This window comes from Aquarana catesbeiana, linkage group LG01 (genome assembly GCF_042186555.1).
Source record: "Aquarana catesbeiana isolate 2022-GZ linkage group LG01, ASM4218655v1, whole genome shotgun sequence".
In the NCBI taxonomy this organism is placed as follows: Eukaryota; Metazoa; Chordata; class Amphibia; order Anura; family Ranidae; genus Aquarana; species Aquarana catesbeiana.
This window is the reverse complement of record NC_133324.1, coordinates 602,427,855-602,451,376: the sequence shown is the minus strand read 5'-3', so window position 1 is coordinate 602,451,376 and position 23,522 is coordinate 602,427,855. Positions and strand designations below refer to the sequence as shown.

The following is a 23,522-nucleotide window of genomic DNA, read 5'->3' as shown; positions in this document are numbered from 1 at the left end:
AAGAAGGAGGCAGAGCAGAGACTGTGACTGACATTCACCTGCTCGCTACTCACAAAGCTGTTATGCCCCGTACACACGGTCGGATTTTCCGACGGAAAATGTGTGATAGGACCTTGTTGTCGGAAATCCCGACCGTGTTTAGGCTCCATCACACATTTTCCATCGGATTTTCCGACACACAAAGTTTGAGAGCAGGATATAAAATTTTCCGACAACAAAATCCGTTGTCGGAAATTCCGATCGTGTGTACACAAATCCGATGGACAAAGTGCCACGCATGGTCAGAATAAATAAAGAGATGAAAGCTATTGGCCACTGCCCCGTTTATAGTCCCGACGTACGTGTTTTACGTCACCGCGTTCAGAACGATCGGATTTTCCGACAACTTTGTGTGACCGTGTGTATGCAAGACAAGTTTGAGCCAAAATCCGTCAGAAAAAATCCTAGGATTTTGTTGTCGGAATGTCCGAACAAAGTCCGACCGTGTGTACGGGGCATTAGAACTGAGTGTTTGATCGCTCGGTTCTCAGTGCAGAGGCGCTGGGGAACAGTTGCAGCATCGAAACGATGCGGCGTCCACCTAGGCAAGTATGAATCTAAATTTAAAAAAATGAATACATCTCTTTAAGGCTGGGTACACACCATTGCAAACTGGATGTGGGTTGTCTGCATCCAATTTGTAATAGCAGGAGATCTCTATGGAGCCGGTTCACATATCTCCGCAGCGGGTTCGGTGTGTTTTGCTGTGCGTCTTTTGGTCTGAATTCAGCCCAAAATTCGGGCTGAAATCGGACCTGAAACGGTGAACGGGGACGCACCGAACTCCTGCTGTGAGCGGCATGCGACCCCAGCATTAAAGTAGCGCAGTGCTAAATAGCAAAACAAGAAAAAAAGGCCATGAAGTGGGTAAAACCTTCCACAGGTCAGGTGGTTAATCAGACAATTCTTCATGTGCTTTTGATGCTGAGATTTTAGTAGAACAAAAAGGTGTGAACAGGGCTGAGAAAAAAAAAAAAGGAAGGAGCACACCATGTTTGCTCAGTGGAACTTCTACAACCTCCAGAGCTAGCTATAAATTGTCAGGAACGGTTTTCTTGGGGAAAACTAACGTTGCTGAATACTCCACACGACCACATTTTACACGGCAAGCAGGGTGCAGCAGACTGTGCACTGAGGTTTTCTGCTCCACTATAACCCGCCTAAAGCCAGAACGGTGCCAGTAAATCCATAGACACGCACAAAGACAGTAACAAAAGCCGACTGCAAAAATAGTAAAACACCAAAACACAGCTCTAAACGAGCGCCTCTGCCGTCAGCCATAAAATGGCCGCATGCCAGTCCCACCAGGCCGCCACTCCCCTTCAATGTTCGAACCCTCCTAATGTGCCATCTTTAAAAAGGGCAAGATGGGGAACGAGAAGACATCCGCACTCTCTCAAACACCACACATGTGCCCTCACAAAACATGGCCGCACCAGCGTAGCGCATGGCCCTGACATCACTCGTGTCCCCTCTCCGGGATTGGACGGCGCTGATCACTCCCGCCATTGAATGAAAAGTGACCGTTGTCTGGGGAGAAAGGAGCACCGGGCCGACTCTTGTGTGTCATATTAACTGCTTGGCGGGAAGTCCCCGATAGAAACATGGCTACGTCCACCCCCAGCCAAAAGGCGCCCGTTTCGTCGCAGTCCCCGGCTCGGGGCGCTCGCACCCCTCTCTCCCCAACTCGTATCACCCGCCTGCAGGAGAAGGAAGAACTGCGGCACCTCAATGACCGCCTGGCGGTCTATATAGACCGGGTCCGGTCTCTGGAGCTGGAGAATGACCGGCTGATGGTGAAGATCTCCGAGAAGGAGGAGGTCACCACCCGGGAGGTGAGTGTCAGGGGACCCGGGAGGTGAGTGTTAGGGGACCCGGGAGGTAAGTGTCACTGTCAGGGCTCTGCTGTACTCTACATGGCAGTCTATTGATCACAGGAGTGGGGGAGGGGGGCATTGTCCTCAGGCTGGGAGGAGGAACTCCATCCACCTTCATTCAAACTTCACCACTTCTCATCACAGATCACAAGAAAAAGATTTGTTTTATCGGTTAGTCAGCTTCTCAGCCTGTAATACGGCTCCAATACAATGACTGTGATACTTTGACTGACCGTTACTCTGTCAATGTGATCAAATTCATTGATCTTATCCATCTATTTTTGGGATATGTATGTATGTGTGTGTGTATATATATGTATATGTATATATATATATATATATATATATATATTGTTTTTTTTTTTTTTTTTTACCTTTGGAAAAAAAACAGATTTCTTTGCCACTGTGCCATCAAATGTTTTGCTTTTTTGCACAGTCCCATGCGTCACATTTTAGGGCAATCCTGTTGGTTTCAGTGAAGTGCAGGCACAATTTTTAAAATTGACGCTGCACCAAAACGCACGGTACCATGCATTTTGGCAGGTGTCAATAGGTATGCATAGGGGTGCTGTTAAGGATTAATGTTGCCATGCACATCTGCAAAAGGTAGCACAATTTTGCACCCATTCCCGCACCTGAGACCTGAAAGCAGATCTAAACTTTCCTATCCTTTTACAGACTAGGAAGCTGCTTTTGTTTGATCTGCAGTCGTCATGGTGTTGTACATGTGATCAGTTTTGACACCAGCCATTTGATGGCTTGACGGTTCAGTTGACAGTCACAAGCAACTGTGACAGTTCTTCACAGCATGGCTTTAAAGCAGAACTTTACCCCTAACTTGATAAAAAAATAAATAAAAAATATGTTCTTTTGCCAGAATATACATTCCACGTTAAAGTGGTTGTAAGGGTTGTTGTTGTGTTTTTTTTTTTTTTTTTTTTTTTTTAATAAGCATCATACTTACCTCCACTGTGCAGCTCATTTTGCACAGTGTGGCCCCGATACATCCTCTTCTGGGGTCCCTCGGCGGCTCTCGCGGCTCCTCCCCACATTAGGTAACCCCCTAGGAGAAGCGCTCTCCCGAGGGGGTTACCTTGCGGGCGCGCTCCCGAGTCCAGCGTTAGACATCCATAGCTGCCGAATGTATGACTCGGCCCTGGTGCCCACGTCATTGGATTTGATTGACAGCAGCAGGAGCCAATGGCTGCGCTGCTGTCAATCTATCCAATCAAGAGCAGAGAACCCCGGGCAGAGGAAGAGCGCGTCTCTACCGGGTGAAGTTCCAGGGCTCAGGTAAGTAAAACGGGGGGCTGGGGGGGCCGGTTACTGCTAAGTGTTTTTTTACCTTAATGCCTATGATGCATTAAGGTGAAGAAAAACGAGGGTTTATAACCCCTTTAATAGTAATACCAAAATTAATGTGCTGTAAATTGCCTCCAGCGTCGCTCCAGTTTTCTCTTGCTGAAGGCTACTATTTTGCTGAAGCCCTGAAGAGCAGTAAATCATAAAGCGGAACTAAACATATCAATGTTCTTTAGCAAGGAACATGCATTAATAATTATTATGCTACCAAAATGAGTGCGTGTTGTAAATTGCCTCCAGCATTGCTCCTGTTTCTTCTTGCTGGAGGCTGCCATTTTGCTGAAGCCCAAAGCCCCAGCTGTAAATCATAAAGTGGAACTAAACAGTTTGATTTGATTTTGTCCTAAACCCAACTGTCAAACCATGAAATGTCTGGTGTCCTAACTGATCATGTGTGCAGCACCGTTGCAGTTCAAACAATAGCAGCGTCCTTGGTCCTAAAGGATAGGAGGGTTTAATTCCGATTTAAGGCTGTCAGCACATCAGCCTCTACAAACTCAGCAGTGCCTAAAATTGAGAGCCACTGAGCATGTGCAGAACAGGGTGAGAGTGTATTATTGGATTTTAAACAGTATAGGCACTTGTATTTAATGTTTTACATAGCTATACCTGCCAAAGGGCCTGAAGTGATTTAGCAGTACTTCATTTTCTGACTAAAGTTCCACTTTAATTCCTGGAATCTGTCAGGATTGCCAACTGTCACATTTGCTTGTGTTCTCAACCAAACTATCAAACAATCAAATGGCTGGTTTCATAACTGATCACATGTGCAGCATCATGGCAGTTGCAGTTCAAACAGAAGCAGCTTCCTTGCGGGTAAGGACTCATTCACATCATGGTGCAGAGACATCAGTTTTTCTGCAAGCGTTCTGCAAGAGCACCAACAAAAAAACAATTGTTCTCTGTGTCCTGTTCACACCACAAAATGTGGATTTTGCACAGGAATCTTCAGTGTATATGCAGTATTCTGCACATGCAAAAAACTGACACAACCACAACATTGGTATGAATAGGGCACATAACTGACAAGCATGAAAACTGATGTCTTTGCAAATCTGCGCAGTTTTCCCTTCAGTTTTCATGCACGTATGATGTGAATGAGCCCTTAAGGATAGGGGGGTTTAGTTCCGTTTTAGGACTGTCAGTAGATTGGCCTCTACACACTCGGCAGTGACTAAAAATGTGCAGAGCCAGATGAGAAGGTGTATTGCTGGATTTTTAAGCCTGAAGTGTTCTAGCAGGGCTAAGTTTTCTGATGGGGGGCACTTAAAAATGTGGTGTCCCCCCCCGTCACTTTTATTGCTGTCACAAAGTATGTAAATATCCCTTATGAAAGCAGTAGGCAGTGATAGATACTCTTTATGATCTGGGGTCTATTAGACCTCAGATGTCTCCACACCAAGATCAATTCAAATTCAGAGCCTCGTTGGAGATGGACAGTTTTGGGGTGGCTTTTCGTGCAATAAATGGTGCGAAAAGTCAATGTGATTATCCAATCATGTAAAAATCGAATTCCCGATCACTTTAAGGCTGGGTTCACACACAATTCGCATAGGTCTGACAGCAGGGAGTCCGGTGCATCCCTATTCTCCGTTTTTCAGGGATGAATCGGGTCTGAATTTTTTCCTGAATTCGGACTTGAGATGGAGTCAGACACCCAGGACCTCTGTGCAATCCGCTCTGCAGCCACCACAGAGATGTGTGAACCGGCTCCATTGAGAGGCGGGCACAATCTCCTGTAATGCGAATTGGATGCAGAGAAACCCACATCCAATTTGCATAAGTATGAACCCAGCCTGAATCCCTAATAATGTGTACATGAAATAAGTAAACATGAATTTGATTTTCACGTGATTGGGCAATTGCAGTGAATTTCCACACATGATAGTGTGAGGATTCACAAGTCTTTTAGATCAGCCTCTATGAGCAGGTCTAATGGTGGTTCACATGAAGGGTTTGTGCTTTGACAGGCTTTACTTGTCATAAAACAGCAGGTTTCTGGTGTGGAGGCTGGTGGTTGTCTATTGTTGGTACATTTTAAGATCACCACTTGCCAGAGAGAAGGCTCAACTTAAGGTGTCGTTGACATGCTGTAGTTTGGTGCTTGGTCTTTGTTCTCTTTGACAGCTACTTCTATGGGGCATTGTCTGGTGGGATTTAACACCAATCGCACGTCTGTTGTTCTGGCTGAATTTACTTAATACAGGACATCTTGTTACAAAAAAAAGTTCTCCCTCTGGACCTATTTACACCACACTGTATGTGTCCTCTGTGCTTGTGTTTTACAAATACACAGCAATAATTTTTTTTTTTTTTTTTTTTTTTTTTTTTTTTTTTTTTAATCCTGGCCTTTGTTTTTTGGTTTTTTGTTTTTTGTTTTTTTTTTGTTTTTTGTGCATCAATGCAAATTTTATCAAACCGAACTGCAAACAATTCCATAGTATCAGGGGCTTCAAAGCTTTACTCAAGGAAAATTCTGATAAAATACATAGGTATTTTATTTTCTGTTCAGTCCCTGCACTTTGCATAGCTAGGTAGATGATACTAATTAGAATAAAAGTAGTACAGCCAAAGCTCATTTGGCTGTACTTCTCCTGTGGATCACAGGAATGCAGTTCATTCTGCACTCCTGTGACCCGTTTTCGGCCTGCAGTGGACTAAAGCCCACTGTCACCTGGTGTCACAGAGCTGGTCCTGGCTGTGGGGAAAGATTGCAACCATATGGTTTGGATCCACCCAGGAGCCTGGACCAGCACCTGGCTCAGCCTATCAGCTGTGTCGCTGGGAGACTGAGGCAGCTACTCCCTTCCCTCCCTAGCCTGGTGCTCCAGTGAGTGCTGGAAGGGCAGAGCAGAGAGCTGGTGACTAACAGTTATGGCTCTCTGCTCAGAGCAGCAGGAAGAACTAAGTGATCAGCTGTGTTTGATTTCTCAGTTTTCTGCCTAAGAGCTGACGGGGGACAGATTTAGCAATGGATTGATGCTGCATCCACCTAGGTAAATGACAAACTTCTGTTTTAAAGCAAGTCTGTATATTGCACATAGAAGCTGTACCTGTAAAGTTTGCCATACACTGTATACTCTCCTTTATATCTACTATTAACTATGTAGTACCTGTCAGATTTGGGTGTGTTGTCCTAGTTTTGGTAAATCTAAAGATTGTACTTTGCTGTAAAATTTAGATTGTATAGTGTATGGTCACCTTTTAAGCAAGTGAATACTTGCTGCCCGCACTATCAACTTTTGAGCCAGAGAAATCCATGGCTGAAGTCTTCTGCAAAAATTTAAAATCTTTGGGTAGTGCTTGATCTCCTGGTCCATCGCAGTCCTGACCTAGTTCCTCCTGCCAAGTTCCACAACATTACGGTGTCGTGTAGTAATATGGAGATCGATGGGAGGTCTTTGTAAAGCAGGGTGGATATAAATCAATGATTTAAAAAAAAAAAAATATATAGAATTTTTGGAATTTAAATAGTTTGATTTAAAAAAAATATTTTAATAAAATGCTTTTGGAGTAAAAAGCCATCTAAAGATGGTTTTCTATTTAAGATACATTAATAATTTAGTTTATTCAGCATGAAATGGAGCTTGGTTATGTAGCATGAGGCTGTATATTCTGCAATATCTACATTTTTGGTAAACACGCTCAATGAATCCAAGCTCTGCAAGCTGAGATAACATGCACTGCATTGATGCATTCACACAATTTCACAATAACCATGAGTTAAACCAAAGTTTAGGAATATTCCTTTATCCCATTGTTTTGCAAATCTATGTACACTACAAACTGTATGATTGAATCAGTTCTGATATCGCTGTTTTACTAACCTGACAGCTTATTTTTCAAAATGGGAAACCTTCATTTTGTTTGCAAATAAAGGTTCTAACTATCCGCAAGAATTAGTCCTTACATTTAAAGAGCACGTATCATTTCAGATCCATCATGGCAGCGCCTGTTAGCGGGCATCCACTCACCTGCTGCCGCTACATCCCTCACCCTGTTGTGTCACTACTGCATCACCAGCCATCCCATTAAAGTGAATGGGACTGTCAGTGAGTCAACAGCAGGTCAGAGGAGGAGCCGCTGTGTGACAGAGATGACAGTTGCTCCTAAAAATTATGATTTAAATTGAGTTGCTTTAAATCAAGCCTTTTTACTAGTGATTTAAATCGAATTCACCCTTTTGTAAAGCCAGACAATTTGACATCTAGCATTCTCAGGAAATGCAGTATGGCAGATTCCATATTATTTTAACAGCAGGTGTAGCTCATTACACTGTACAGACCTCTGAACCCACGTTTAAAGAATGGGTCTGTTTTTGTGCCTGGGTTAATCCGAGCATTTAGGTGCATACAGGGATAGATGTGTACCCCTGGATGTAGTTTCCATCTGTTCCTTTATGCATGTAAATGCTTGTATGTGTGCTTAAGCACCCTACAATCGCAGCCTTTCATTGATTGATTTTTTTTTTTTTTTTTTTTATAGGTGGCTGTACACAATCCCTTTTCACTCCTGGCTGCATAATTTATTATATTGCAGCTTACCAATTCTTAGATGTGGTGGTTATATTAGTTTTCTATATTAGGCTTGCTTTCTTCTATTTTCACCTGTTGATCTGGGCTGACCAAGTAAGTCACCACTGACAGGGGTGCTTACAATAATCTGCTTTTATTTATGGAAAACCTTTATCCTGAAGGGAAGAAAACTGTTTGCTGTAACTGATTTTTAAAGTGTAAGCTGCCATTTGCTAGTGTATTTAATTGGTTGTAAAGGCTAATAATGCATTATCTGCATAAACCTTCCAAGATTAGGTCCCCCAGCCCCCCTAATACTTAAATCTCGATCCAGCGCTGTGCCCAAGAGCAGCATTGTCAGTCTCTCTCTCTGGCGTTCTCAATAGAGATACATTCTTGACTATTTAAAAAAAAAAAAAAAACAGCAAAACGGACATTTTTAAATGTCGCTTACTATCTGTCAAGTTAAATTGTTCAAGAGAGGTTTTAAAACGTCCCGTGTACATTAAGCCTAAAAATAACAAAATGTTAAACTTGCCTGCTCTGCGGTGGTTTTGCACAGAGTAGCCCCAATCCTCCTCCTCCTTGGGTCCCTCGCCGGTGCTCCTGGTCCTTCCCTCGTGTCGAGTGCCCCCACAGCAAGCAGCTTGCTATGGGGGCACCCGAGCCGAATCTCTGTCTCCATTCAGACTGAGCCATGGTTCAGCCCTGCCCCCTCCCTCATTGGTTAACTGACAGCAGTGGGAACCAATCAGGAGGGAGAGTCCCGGACAGCCGAGGCATTTGTGCAGATCGCTGGACCAAGTTTGAGGCTCAGGTAAGTATGAGGGGGGCTGCTGCACACTGAAGGCTTTTTATCTTAAGCCCCAAGCTGGCTTTGTTGCTGTCCAAATGTGCCCCCTGTGCTCATTCATCCAGAGTTGTCTCAGTAATACAGGTCTGCACTACTGGAAGATCACCAGGTAAAAACTGAGCGAAAAAAGCCTTAGAAAACGAATGCAGCCACCCCATCTAGCGATTGGTAAACTGCAATATGATTTTTAGTTTTAGGTTTAATGCCGTTTTAAGTACACATGTGCCCAGACTATGGACAAACTAGTTGCTTATTTTAACAAACAGTAAAAGTGTAATAAAACAACCCATCCCTGACCTCTCTAGGGTCTTTTAACCACTTGCCCACTGGGCAAGACCAAACCAGACCAATTTTCAGCTTGCAGTACTCACATTTTGAATACAATTACTCAGTCATACAACACTGTACCCATATGAAATTTTTGTCCTTTTTTCACAAAAATAGAGCTTTCTTTTGGTGATATTTATTTGCCACTCGGTTTTTTATTTTTTGCGCTATAAATGGAAGAAAAAACCCCAACAATTTTGTTTTAAAAAATGCATTTTTCTTTGTTATAAAATTTTGCAAGTTTAGTAATTTTTCTTCATAAATTTGGCCGAAATTTATGCTGCTACATATCTGGTAAAAATAACCCAAATAAGTGCATATTGCGATACCACATGTGTGAGACTTTTACACAGCCTGGCCGCAGAGGCCCAACACGCAGAGAGCACCATCAGATGTTTTAGGGTAATACAGTAAATTTCAAATTAATTTGACTACCTATTACACTTTTATATAGCATGGATGAGCCATGTATGGAGCATGGATGTGGATGGATGAGCCAGGGATGGAGGATGGATGGGCACAGATCAGCGCTCTGGGCACTTTAGATCCAGGCCACAGGCGCCACTGCACCGGCTCCCTCCTCTCCTCACGCACTGTACCGATCGGTGTGAGGAGAGGGGTGGAGCCGATCTGGACATGCTCTGGTTTGTTTACAAGTCATTACTCCATCATTGGATTGAGTGATCGTGTTGTAAAGGGCCGCTGTCATTGAACCTTTATGCCGAGCCGTGATGCGCCGGGTCTGGGAGACCTGACGGTCACGGACATTCCCGAGTGAGTGATTCTGGAAGGACGTTATTCCACGCCCTCCCAGAATTATCCGACCGCGCTGTAGCCATCATTCGGCTATGGCCCAGTCGGCAACTGGTTAATTTGACCAACGATTCTATCAGCGTTTTAAATTTGGGGGGTTTCAGCTTAAAGTTATACTAAAGTCTTATTTTAAAACAAAAAAACAAAAATGTTATATTTGCCTGTTCTGTGTAATGGTTTTGCACAGTGCAGCCCAGATCCTCCTCTTCTCGGGTCCCTTGCTGGCGTTCCTCCCTCCTGCCAGGTGCCCCCACAGCAAGCCGCTTGCTGTGGGGGCATCCATGAAGGCGTGCTCCCAACCCATGGCTATGTATGTCCATTCACATGCAGAGCTGCTGTTTGGCCCCGCCCCCTCCCTGTCCTGTTTGGCTCACTGGCTGTGATTGACAGCTATTGGCTACCGCTGTTGCCGAAAGCCCATTAGGATTGCGAGTCCCCAGAGAGGCGAGGCTCTCGTGGACATCGCCCAATCGAGAGGGGCTCAGGTAATTATTGGGGGCTGCTTGTGCGCACAGAAGGTGTTGTGTTTTTTTTTTTTCCTTCATGCATAGAATGCAGCAGTCATCTACATACAGTGCTGTGTTCTGGGAGCGGGGCAGGATTTTAGTGAAAAAAAAAAAAAAAAAAAAAAAAAAGCACATATTCCCGATGACTTGTTTTCTCTTTTGTGTGTTGAAAGGCTGTCATTCTTTGGCTAAGTAGGGTGATTTTTGTTTATATTACATTTTATTGTGCACATTACCTACTGGTTACATTTTGGTGCCCTTCATTACTATTTTAACTACTATAATTATTTTTTTCAACTTTGGAATTTTAGGTCAGTGTAATCAAAGACCTGTACGAGGCTGAGCTTGCTGATGCTCGAAAAGTTTTGGATGAAACTGCGAAACACCGAGCCAGGCTACAGATAGAGCTGGGGAAGTATCGGTCTGACTTTGATGAGCTAACGAAAAAGTAAGTGTCCTTCTTTTGAAGATTGAGAAGCTAGATTTCATTGGTTTATGTAGGTTATCATATGGGTATTTATTTAAAAGTGAACTCCAGACAAAACATGTAGCATGTTAGGGGACTTGTGTAGATGGGCTTTTGCACACTTAAGACAAATTCTGAAATCTCAAACAAGTCTGCAAATGCAAAATCTGCTTGAAGCAGGTCAAATGCACCCATCAATGTTTTCTGAATGGCTTCAAATGGTGTCTCCGATTGATACATTGACACAGGCTGCATATTTTATTTTTGCCCTTGTCATTTGCTTGAATAGACCAAACCACCCTATAATGTAAAATCTCGGATTACTAGTACATTGATGTTTTGGGGTCTCTTAAATCCTATTATTTTTAAAGGAGAAGTACAGATAAATCTCATTTGGCTGTACTTCTTCTGTGGATTACAGGAGTTCGTTCTGCACTCCTGTGACCTGTTTTCAGCAGACAGCGGGCTTCACAGAGCCGGTCCAGGCTCGGGCAAGATCGCGACGATGGTGTCCGGATCTGCTGACATGCCTGGACCCGCTCAGCCTCTCAGCAAGGTTCTCAGTGTTTATAGGCGCTGGGGGACACATGCAGCATTGGACCGATGCTGCATACAACTAGGTAAATATAAAACTTAAAAAAAAAAAAAAAAAGTTCTTATGATGTACTGCCTTTTTAATGTCCTCTGTGAACTCCGTAACCTTTCCTCCTTTTTTTTTTTTTTTTTCCCCTTCTCTTTTTTCCATTGGTATGCAGCAAGCAGTGCACTTTAGTTGCAATCATGCACACTACACATCCCATAGTTCATAGTCCCTAGTTCACCTCGGGAGTAACCAAGAGAGTTTGGCTATGTTCCTACAAATAGTGGGAATGTAGCCACCCTGTAACAAAAGGTTTTGTAACTAACCGTGGAATACATACTTGAATAGAACTAAGTTTTTTGGAGGATGCACCTGTCTTTAAAGCGGAACTTCACCCAAAATGTTTTTCACCCTGTCCTTTAGAGCTATCCTCTGCACCTTGAGTATTCCCAAGGAAGGGGGTGGTGAGATTTTTGCATTTGATACTCTGGGCCTGCATACCTGCTGCGGCCATTATAAAGAGGTGGTTCAATTTTGGGGGCCTGTACTCTGTTGGCTAAGGCATTTTTTTATTTTCTTGGAGGAAGTTCAAAAAATTGTTTCCTAAAAAGTAAACGCGTACATTGTATGATCAACAATTGTGCAAGGCATGAGAAATTTGTCCTGTACATAATTTTTATACTGTAATAATTACAGGGATGGAATGGTCATAAAGAGAAAATGTAGCCAGACTAAGTGGTTCCCATCTCCTGATTTTAGAAAAGGGATAACGTGAGGGGAGGGAATAGGTAAGCGAAGAAGGTTGCTGCACAAAGTCAGTCTTCCTTCTCCCCAGAGGAGGCATACAGCCAGTTTAACATTCCTGTAGATTGATCCCTTTCATTGTCTGAACTGTACGATTTGGGCACTAAACAACCTATGTAGCTGGAGCTTGGCTGAGTTGGAATTTCCTGTTTGATCACTTTACTCTCACATGGTAAGCCTGGTCAAAGAATGTCCTCCTCCCTCTAAAGCAGTCACCAGACTGTACATCTGATTCTGATTTATGTCTACATATCTGACTGCCATCTTGTGATTTGGGCGTGGAATGTATAGAATTTCTCAGAGTGTGTGATTTTTTTTTTTTTTTTATTTTTTTTTTTTTTCTTGTGCACGATTCCATTGTGAGTTAAGAAGCCTGCTTGCTGCATTTTTGGCCAGTTAAAAGAAAAAAAAAAAAAAAAAAAGCACTAAAAAAACACCTCCCAGTTTCAAATGCATTAATGCACGTGTTTATGTTTTTGATGCGGTTTTTGATTCGCATGACCTATGAAATCCCATAAGCACAGCATGGTAAAATCTGTGTGAATTTGTGGCACAATCAGCGAGTTTCGGTACCATGACTGAATGCTGATAACAGTTTTTGGCCGAAATTTCGGTGCATCTCTAAAAATAAGTATTTGATTCCCAAGCAAAACATGACTTGGTACTTGGAGAAGCACTTGTTGGCAAGCACAGAGGTAAGATGTTTCTTGTAGTTGGTTACCAGGTTTGCACACATCACAGGAGGGATTTTGGTCCACTCTTTACAGATCTCCTCTAAATCTTAAGGACCGAGTCTTTTTTATTTAATATATATATATATATATATATATATATATATATATATTATGGCGGTCGTTGCAATACTTTCTGTCACACTGTATTTGCGCAGGGGTCTTACAAGCCCACTTTTTTAAATTAAAAAATAAGTAAACAGTAAAGTTGGCCCAATTTATTTTTTTTTATATTGTGAAAGATAATGTTACGCCTAGTAAATTGATACCCAACATGTCACGCTTCAAAATTGTGCCCGCTTGTGGAATGGCGACAAACTTTTACCCTTAAAAATCTTCATAGGCAATGTTTAAAATATTCTACAAGTTGCATATTTTGAGTTACAGAAGAGTTCTAGGGCTAGAATTATTGCTCTCGCTCTACCGATCGCGGCGATACAGCACATGTGTGGTTGGAACACCGTTTTCATATGCAGGCGTTGCTCACGTATGTGTTCGCTTCTGCACACGAGCTTGGCAGGACGGGTCACATTTTTTTTTTTTTTTTTCTTATTTATTTGACCTTTTTATTTTTACACTGTTCCTTTTTTTTTTTTTTTTTTTTTTTTTTAAATTGTCACTTTTCCTATTGCAAGGAATGTAAACATCCATTGTAATAGAAAAAAAAGCATGACAGGACCTCTTAAATATGAAATCTGGGGTAAAAAAGACCTCAGATCTAATATTTACTCTAAAATGCAATTAAAAAAAAGGCCCTTTAAGAGCTATGGGCGGAAGTGACGTTTTGACGTCGCTTCCGCCCTGCAATTGTATGGAGACAGGTGGGGGCAATCTTCCCCCTGACTTGTCTCCATATCAAGCCATATATGTCCATATCCGCCTCCGGTAAGCTGCAGAGGGCACCGGAGAGCCGCAGGAGGTGGGCCTTCTCCCGCCGCTGATAAAGGTGCTCTCGCGGCGAATCCGCCGCAGAGACCACTTTTATCTGAAACTGGACCGCTCACTGAAGAAGATACCGGGGTTATAATAGCTATCTACTGCCAAAACAATATCCTTCTTCAAAGTGCCGACGTATATCGGCGTGAGCCGGTCAGGAAGTGGCTAAGGTTTTTTGCTGACGCTTGGCAACTCGAAGCTTCAGCTCCCTCCATAAATTTTATATAGGATTAAGGTCTGGAGACTGGCTATGCCACTCCATGACCCTAATGTGCTTTTTGAGCCACTCCACTCCTGTGATGGCGCAAGAATTGGGTCTAAACTGGTGTCTAGAGGTGTATGCAATGGGGATTATTTGAGATCTGAAAGTGCTGAAATTGGGGTGATCTGAAGTGTGAAGATGCAGGATTTGGCATGATGTGAGGGTGTAGGAATTGGAGTCATCGGAGATCTAATGGTTCAGCAATTTGGGGGGGGGGGGGAATCTGATGTGTGAAGGTAATTGGGATTGATCTGAGGTGTGAAGGTGCAGGAATTGGGGTGATCTGCAGAAGTCCTTGGCTGCAGTGTTGCCAACCTACCAGATTGAAATTTACTGACAGCCACATTTTTACTGGCATTTCCAAAAGTTGCAAAATGTTTTTTTAAGGGCAAATTTCAGTATTTAGGCTACAAACAAGTACAATATGCAATTAGCAATGTGATTTAAGGTAGATATTAAGGCAAAAAAACATATTTCTTATTTTATTTTCGATATAGTAAGTATATAGCTCAGGGACAGGACTCAGGAGAGCAAGACCATAGAATGGGCAGAAAATACACATGCATTGACTCTGTCACTGACAGCAGTGTGCAGCAGCACAGATGACACCTCACCGACCCATCTCCTGAGTCACAGTGACAGTTACTCTCCACGCCAGGTGGTCCCTTCAGTACATTCCAGTTGAAACGGCACTGACAGTCCTTCTCCTGTCCCACAGACCTGCACATGAGGCTCAGGCTGCTCCGCTGGGCTCCCTTGACCATGACACCAGGCATTTCCTCCACCAGACCCGCCCCTCCACTGTAGCAGGCACTTGGCCGGTCTCGGCATGCGCAGTTCTGAGCTGAGCATCACAGCCATATTTTTTTACTGGCAACCTTTTCCTGTTACTGGCAGGAGAAAAGTGGCCTTTTTTTTTTTTTTTTTTTTTTTTTTTTTTTTTTTACTGTCTGCCAGTAAAAATACTGACGGTTGGCAACACTGCTTGGCTGGCATATTCATTTAAACCTTCCTGTACATGCCTTGCAGCACACACCTTTTGAAACAAGGGTAGGTTATCATTTATCTTTGGAAGCACAATGTTAATCCTTTACTATTTATTCAAGTAACGTTTTCTTTTTCGTCATTGAGAGTGTGAAATTGACTTTTATTTTTTTATAACTGGCACTCCCAATTTCCTTTTAAAAGGTTGCCTACCCCTGGTCTAAGGTTTTGCTTGCTTCCTCATAAAAAGAAATGTAATTTGTTTGACAACGTCCGTCTTTGAGTCCATGCTTAAAAGTCTGTTGCTTAAAATGTTATGTTTTCTAACAAACTCATCTATGTGGTCTTTTATTAAGCACTTGCCGCCCGCCATATAGCAGAATGACGGCGGCAAAGTGGTTTCAATATCCTGACTGGGCGTCATATGACGTCCTCAGGATATTAAGCCGATGCGCGCCCCCGGGGGCGCGCATCGTGGCGATCGTTGTTGCGGTGTGTCAGTCTGACATGCCGCAACTCCGATCTAGGTAAAGAGTCTCTGACGGAGACTCTTTACCACGTGATCAGCTGTGTCCAATCACGGCTGATCACAATGTAAATAGGAAGAGCCGGTGATCGGCTTTTCCTCACTCGTGTCTGACAGACGCAAGTAGAGGAGAGCCGATCGGCTGCTTTCCTGACGGGGGGTCTGTGCTTATTATTTATCAGCACAGCCCCCCCTCGGATGCCGCCCAGGACCACCAGGATGGCCACCAGGTATGCCCCCCCCCCTAGACCTCCCAGGGAAATACTAATCTGTGCCCAGGCAGCTGCCAATCAGTGCCCACTCACAATGCCCATCAGTGCCGCCTATCAGTGCCCAGCAGTGCCGCCTATAAGTGCCACCCATAAAAACCCATCTTTGCAGCCTTTCAGTGCCAATCAGTGTCGTCTATCAGTGCCCACCTGTGCCACCCATGAGTGCCCATCAGTGCCACCTATCAATGCCCATCAGTGCTGCCTACCTGTGCCCGTCAGTACCTGCTCATTGGTGCCACCTCATCGATGCCACCTTATCAGTGCCCATCAGTGAAAGAGAAAACGTACTTATTTACAAAATTTTATAACAGAAACAAAAGCAAAACTTTTATTTTTTTTCAAAATTTTCGGTGTTTTTTTATTTGTTTAGCAAAAAATAAAAACCGCAGAGGTGATCAAATACCACCAAAAGAAAGCTCTATTTGTGGGAAAAAAATGATAAAAATTTAGTTTGGGTACAGTGAAGGATGACCGCGCAATTGTCATTCAAACTGCGACAGCACTGAAAGCTGAAAATTGGTCTGGGCAGGAAGGTGTATAAGTGCCCTGTATTGAAGTGGTTAAACACCCCAGTATCTTTCTGACAATAGATGTTAAACGAACAGGTCTGTGTCTTTGCATGCATCACCATAGCATACCACCACCCATTTGTATGTATGGATATGTACAGTGGCAAGAAAGTATGTAAATCCCTTGAAATTAACTGTGACTTGCCATAAAATGTGATCTGATTCTTATCTAAGTTACAACAATAGACAAACGCACTTAAAGGGTTTGTAAACCCTTGTTTAAAAAAAATAAATAAATAACAAACATGTCATACTTGACTCCACTGTGCTTTTAGTTTTGCACAGAGTGGCCCTGAACCTCCTCTTCTGGGGTCCCCCGGTGGTGGCTCCTCCCCGCATCTAGTGTCCACGTTGGAGAAGCGCTCTCCTTGGTGGATACCTGTGCGGGCGCGCTCCCGATTCTGTGTCCATTCACACAGAATGCAGGACGCGGCCCTGCCCCCCTGGTGCTGTGTCATTGGATTTGATTGACGGCAGCATGAGTCAATGGCCAACTCTTGCACAAGTGTGAATGGCCAACTCTTACACTCCAGAACCCCCCCCCCCCCCCGAAAGGTGCCAAATGTGGCACCAGAGGGGGGGAGGAAGCAGATAAGCGGATGTTCCACTTTCGGGTACAACTTCACTTTAAGCACATTGTGTTTTGTCAATTGTGACTTAGATGAGGGTCAGATTACGTGTAATGGCAAATTACTGCATAAAAGCAGTTACTTCCAAGGGGTTCCCATACTTTTTCTTATTAGAATGTATGTATGAATGCATGTAGAAGACTTGTGCATATTATGTTTTATATAGACGTGAATATTTAATATACAAATTTACTTTTTATTAACCCATTCTGGTCGCTATACCTCACCTAATTTATCTTGAACTCTTGGTGGTATGCTTGAAGAGCTCAGCCATGTTGAGGTGATTTGTTTGAATAAAAAGTTTCAAAAATTTTATTCATCCCATTTTTAAAGAGTCGTCAGTGAAAACCCCAAAACTTCTGCAGGTAAAAAGTGCAGACCTCCCAGAGATGATTGTATTTACCTTCCAACCTGACGTGATTGATGAGCTCCTCTGACAGGCAAAGCTCTAACACTCCAGGCAGTGTGGAAGCTTGCCAATAACCCCATCTATTAAGGGCTACTTAACTGGTCAGTAGGAATGTGCGGAAAGTTAGAAGTAACTGGCAAGCCATCAGTTTTAGATTTTTTTTTATTTTTTTTTATTCTGCATTTAATTAGCAGTGTGTGATTTTAAATCTGAATTCTGGGAGAAGCCGCACAAGGCAAACATTGGCTGTATAACATGCTGATAGAATGAGAGCAGAGTAAGCGTGACATGAACTCATCAGTGTGGTTCTTTTTTTTTTTTTTTTTTTTTTTTTATTTTATTTTTCATTGTCCATTCAAAGGTGGAAGACCAGAAAGTGATACTAGCAGAGAAACATCAGGTCCCCCTCCTTTCTAGACAGTGCTCTGATGTGGGGCAGAGCTGTGTACGTCTCAGGACTGGAGGGTCAGAGATGCAGATATTACAGTAACTGCTCCCATCTTTGTACTTCTTCTCTTGTATTTAGCTGTTCGCCTGAAGTTCAGTTTTTAAATGTTTGTAATCTGCCAGCGTGCTGTCGGATGTTGTATTGTAGCAGACTGACAACTGGTCATCGCTATGTAGTATACCTACACATAGCTGCTAGTAAAATGCTGATCCTCATGGATGTTGGCTTCTTGCAGCTGTTTGGCATATTGCACCAAATGGTTCCTACAAAAGCAGCTTTTTGTTTTCACACCGAAAAGCATTCTTAAGCAAACTTGACCAAGCAACAGCTGGTAGCTTTGAGAAGAATGCTTGTGTGTGTGTGTATATAGGTAGAATGATTATGTATTCTAAATCAAGCATTTTAAACATTTGATAGGCAGTTGTGATGTAACAATGCCTATTGATGTCTTGCATAAAAAAACAAAAAAAAACAAAAAACGATTAACACATCGTAAAAATCATTCTATAGTGCAGTGCTTTTCAACTTTTATTTTTTTTTCAGTTAAGGCACCCTTTGGAATTGCGCACAGTCCTGGTGCACACCAGTCCAAGCGCTCCTTTACACAAGGTGGAGCATCTGAGTGCAAGTGTTTTTTTTTTTTTTTTTTTTTTTTTTGTGTGTGCTTCCACATGTTGCATTTTTGAATGGGCTCTGCTATGCTCATGGAACACGCAGAAAAGTTGCTAGCATGATTTTTTAAATCGCGTCCCACCAAATTGCGTGGTACTGTGGTGTTTTAATGGGTGCAAACATACATGCAGTTGGTGAATGCGTGGTGGTGCCATTTAAAAATGAATGGCACCCGTACGCATCTGCAAAATGCAGTGGGAAAACGCACAATTTAACACACATTGCCAAACTGTAGAAAGCCCTAAAATGTCGTTTTGTAAGGCAGAGTTAAGTGTCTGTGGGTTGTAAATCAGACCCTCGGAAGGGGGAAGTAATCAAGCCCTGTATAGTCACATCATGAAATGGTTACTTGGTTAACTTTTGTTTACAGTAGGGTGGAAACTTCTTGACATAAATTATAAAAATAGTTGCCAACTACTTTCATAATCAATTACTTGGTCAGCTGATTAGTTGACCTGCATACAGAATGCTTTATTTGTTTACATATCAGGAAATGCAGTGCAGCACATATATACAGCTTCAACTATACTCTCCTTGCGTCTGGCAGTGGACCCCCCTGGAACTCTCTGCCGGTCGCTGACTGTTTCAGGCAGCTGGCTTTCGGGTGTCGGCTGTTGTCATTGGCTGTGCTGAAATGACGTCACTCCCGCTCCTGCATGGGAGTTTTGACAGGTTCGGCATTACAGGTTGGACAGGCCAGTAAGTAGCTTTAATGTAGAAGAGACAAATGTCTCCTCTGTTTTAAAAATACTGCCTGTCCACTAATTTTTATAGTGGAGCCTAAAGTTCCACTTTAATGCATTTAGGGTGAAAAACCTTATGTGACCAGCTACCTTGCTGCTGCTGGGCACAGTTTGTCTGCATCAGACGTCGTCATCTGTCCCTAGCCACAGGTAATCGCTGGCTGTGCAAACAGTTATGGATAGCTCCGCATCTACAGCTCTTCATAACACCTATGATTCTAGCCACAGAAATCCGTAGATTCTTGTCACTGGAATCTGCTGCGTGTGCTAAGTGCCAGTTTTCATGCATGCTTTTAAATACTTGCAGAATGACAAGTTGCTGCTGAGAGGGGTGGACTGTGCTTGCCTAGATCAGCAATATGATACTTTTTAGATGAATTGCTGCACAGTTCCTATAGCTTCAGAGGTCAGTGCGGGCTTGTTTTGCTGCTGCTTGTTCGGAATATGTATGTACTTGAATATTCATAGCCTGGCCCAAAGGCTTGCTTTAGATGTTGTTTTTATTAAAACATTTATAACTTGTCTTTGTGGCCATTCCTCCCTCTCCTCGGCATACAATACTTGAGCAAGAGGCACTCAGGGAAGAAAATGCTGCTTTGGCGATTTATTTTAAAGCTGTTGTAAACCCAAATTTTTTTTATTTTTTCTAAAGTATAAAACCTAATCTGTTCAAAGTACATAACATAAACAGTGCTCTGGATGAAAAACCAAAGTCAGTTGAACACAGGATGGATGACACATTTTCCACAGTATCCCCCAAAGGTGTAATCTCACCTGGTAGATTGACCCTCACTACAAAGGACAAACTTGCATGAAGGACACAGAATCTCCAATTCTGTCAGATGGATTCAATTGTCATTCAGCACACTGATCAGGATTTTGCTCCCCAGCTCTGTTCAGTGGTTCACATAGACTCTTAGCCTCAAGCACCAAGATGCCCTTTGGATGCCTTCCTGTCAGTAGCTTGATAACTATCTCGGCAGACTGGATGGCAGTGGATGCAATACAGACCACTAAATCCCCAAGCTGGGCAATGATGCATGTAGAATAGATCACACTGCCTCTAGATGTTTTTGCACTGATAGCACTACTTCTAGGGTCAGGCGAAAGGGAATGTAGCACACTGAGGCTTCCCTCTCCAGCCTGCACTTCCCTTTCCAGTCTTCTCCTGTGTGCCTCTCTCCCCACTGCAACTTTTCTTTTCTTTTTTTTTCGGTTCTTCTTGCTCTGGACCTCGTCATTTTTCTGTTACATTTGGTTTTATTTTAGGAAAAGTAATATATCAGAAACCATACTTTTATATATAGATCCGGGGAGGGGGGGCAGCAAACGGGGCAATTGCAACACCCCCACCCCCGAAAATATTATAGACTCCAAGGATTTCTCCCTCTGCCACCTCACCAGATTTAAGTTTGGAGAAGCATCTAGATGCAGCTGCAGGGACTTTATTTCTGATTCCCCTGTCTCTTCGCTGATATATTCAATGGGCCCCAGCAGTTCATTTAGAGGGGCCCAGGCAGTGGCATTGCTATGGGGGTGTAGACCGCGGTGATACCAGGTATGCCGCTACACACTGTAGTATTGGCAGAGCTGCAGCAGAGCGGTGTGAGTGTGCCCAGCGTACTTCTGCCTTTCTAAGCAGTCCCTTCCCTGTCAGGTGGAGTGATCTCCTCCACCGGACAGGTGCTCCCTAGTCCCGGCTGGCATGACATCACGATTCAGAGGTCGGGAGCATGGGATTGAAGACAAGATGCTGCCGACCTGTAGCCAGAGCCCATGTGAACTGCAAGTGAGTGATCACTTAACTGCCTTAACACAACACTGCCTTGGTTGTCTTAGCTGTGTGAAATGGTTAACACTTTGGGGGGGTTCATTCAGTTACAATGGTAATTGTAATACGCAGCATGGAGGGGGTTAATATACTCACTGATGAATCACTGAAAATGTATTAACCCCTTTGTGCTGCATTAGTGGTAGTGGCACCATCAGTGTTTAAGTAAACCCTTTTATGCTGCAGCATGATGAGTTTAAAAAAACACTGCCACTAATACAGCACAAAGGGGTTAATACATTTTTCACTAGTCACTAATGCATCAGTGAGTATATTTACTCCCTCCATGCTACATATTACAATTACCAATCACCATTATCATCATGAGCCACAGCACCTGTATTGTGTGATTATCATAACGATGATATAGAATGACAGTGAAATTTAGACCTCATTCACACAGGGGGCATGCATCTAAAATGCGGGGCAGTCCTTTATTGGTTGGGGATGCATAAAGTGTTGCATATATCCCTGTGCCGGCATCTCATTTATGTCCACTGACACACACAGCTATTGTGTCCCAATATGTCGTGTGTGTGGGTCCCAGAATGCATGCAGGGTGCATTCAGGGACCCGCACCAGCATGTCATATTGGGGATATAGCAGCTTTGTCAGTGCAGCCATGTGTCAGAATACAGATAAATGGGATGCCGGCATGGGGATGCATTTAACACTTTAAAACAATGTCACTGTTTTAAACAAGGCTAGGACTGTATGATATGTTAAATACAGTTCTATAAGGTGCACCTTATTTTCTGGCAGTGCTCCTCCCGAGATTAGACTCTGGTTCCGCCCCTGTATAGATCCCTAACTCCCCCTTACAATATGTCAGCTTTCTGTGTAGTTCAGAGGTAGGCAGCCTTTGAGAGATGGAGATCTACTTGAACAACACTGATGAAGTCAAAGATCACCAGGCACAGCTGTTCACTGGTGACAGTGGCGCTGGGGGCGGGAGGGAGAGAGAAGGAGCAGGACATAGAAAGCGTGGCGGAGGAGGCTTGAGGGTGAGAGGAGACAAGGATCGGCACTTAGAAGACGGAGGTCGGCGGTGCGGGAACCTGTTCGCAGTCTACCTGTCACCTGCCTGCGGTCGACAGGTGGACTGTGGTTGACGGGTTGCCAACCCCCGGTGTAGTTAATCTTATAAAGATACTTCAGCGCGATAAGTGAAAAAACAGATCTCTTCTTGATTTTGTATGTCACATCTGGAAACGAGCCCTTGGGTGTCAATTCCTGGACTGCATATTAGATTTTCAATCATTGATTTTTTTTGGCTGCAGACTCTAGGTTTTCAGTTCCTTGTCTTGCATTTGTTCACCAAGCTCCATTTAATCCAGTGTTGTTGCTCTGCCATTGCTGAATGGAGTTTCCAGTGTTTGTGTTACAAATAAGTAAAAAACGTGAATTGTTTTGCTATCCCATTTTATAGTACTTACATTTTTTTTTTTTTTTTTTTTTTATCTTTTCCTTTCAGTTTTAAGAAAAAAGATGCTGAGCTGGTTAGTGCACAACATCGCAATAAGGACCTGGAGGCATTGCATTTCCGGAGCGAGGCAGAGCTTACAACCACCCTAGAGGACAAGAGGAAGCTGGAGGCAGAAGTGGCTGATTTGCGCGCTCAACTTGCTAAGGTATACAGTTGATTTGTGTAGGTAGTCTGCAGATGGCGAGAAGCAGACCTGTTTTATGAGGACAATTGAGAACTACATTAATCAGTCATTTTAAAATATTTCCACTTTTGCAGTCAAATTAGGAAACGCCCACTTTACGCATATACACAGCATAATTAAAAAATTGCAGCTTACCTTTTTTATATGTTTTATTCTGGACATTTGAGCATTGAATTATCCTACTAGTTCTTTGAGTGGGCTGGACAGCTGTTTCCCCTTAACAAATGTGAGAAATAGGCTTGGTCCAGAAGTGGTTAATTATCAATTGTAAACTAGAATTGAACATGGTCTGTCCTAACATAGGGTTGAAGGTGTAGAAGCTAGACATCTTGCATTGCATGTTAACAGGAGGGACTCCTCCTCCTTAGAACAGGTTTATTCTACAATTGTTCAAAAATCCTTAGTCAGCTGTGAGGCCTTCACATGAGAAACATTTTAAAAGGTAAATGTGTGTGGTGTGTGTTTTTTTTTTTTTTTTTTTTATATATATATATATATAGTGAGGTTTTCTCAAATTTTGATCTATTTATTTAGTGTTTACCTTTTTTTTGTTTGTTTTTGTTTTTTCTCTAAATCCTACAAATTTTGAGGATTAGCCACAAAGCAGTGAATTTTAACAGCTGCAATAACTACAAACATTGTAAAGTACTGCATAGCAAGAAGCGGAGCCTAATTTTTTTTCTAGGCAAATATGGCTTC

General features: G+C 43.0%; 1 protein-coding gene across 1 annotated transcript in view; it reads left to right on the top strand.

The window, feature by feature from the left end:
• The first annotated feature begins 1,464 nt into the window (after window positions 1-1,464).
• The window catches only part of LMNB2 (lamin B2), a 57,072-nt gene continuing 35,014 nt past the window's right edge, over window positions 1,465-23,522 (top strand). The window contains exons 1-3 of the mRNA XM_073598883.1: window positions 1,465-1,874; window positions 10,603-10,739; window positions 22,628-22,784. Coding sequence (XP_073454984.1) covers window positions 1,644-1,874; window positions 10,603-10,739; window positions 22,628-22,784 — 525 coding nt within the window. The 5' untranslated portion in view covers window positions 1,465-1,643. The remainder of the gene's footprint in view (window positions 1,875-10,602; window positions 10,740-22,627; window positions 22,785-23,522) is intronic.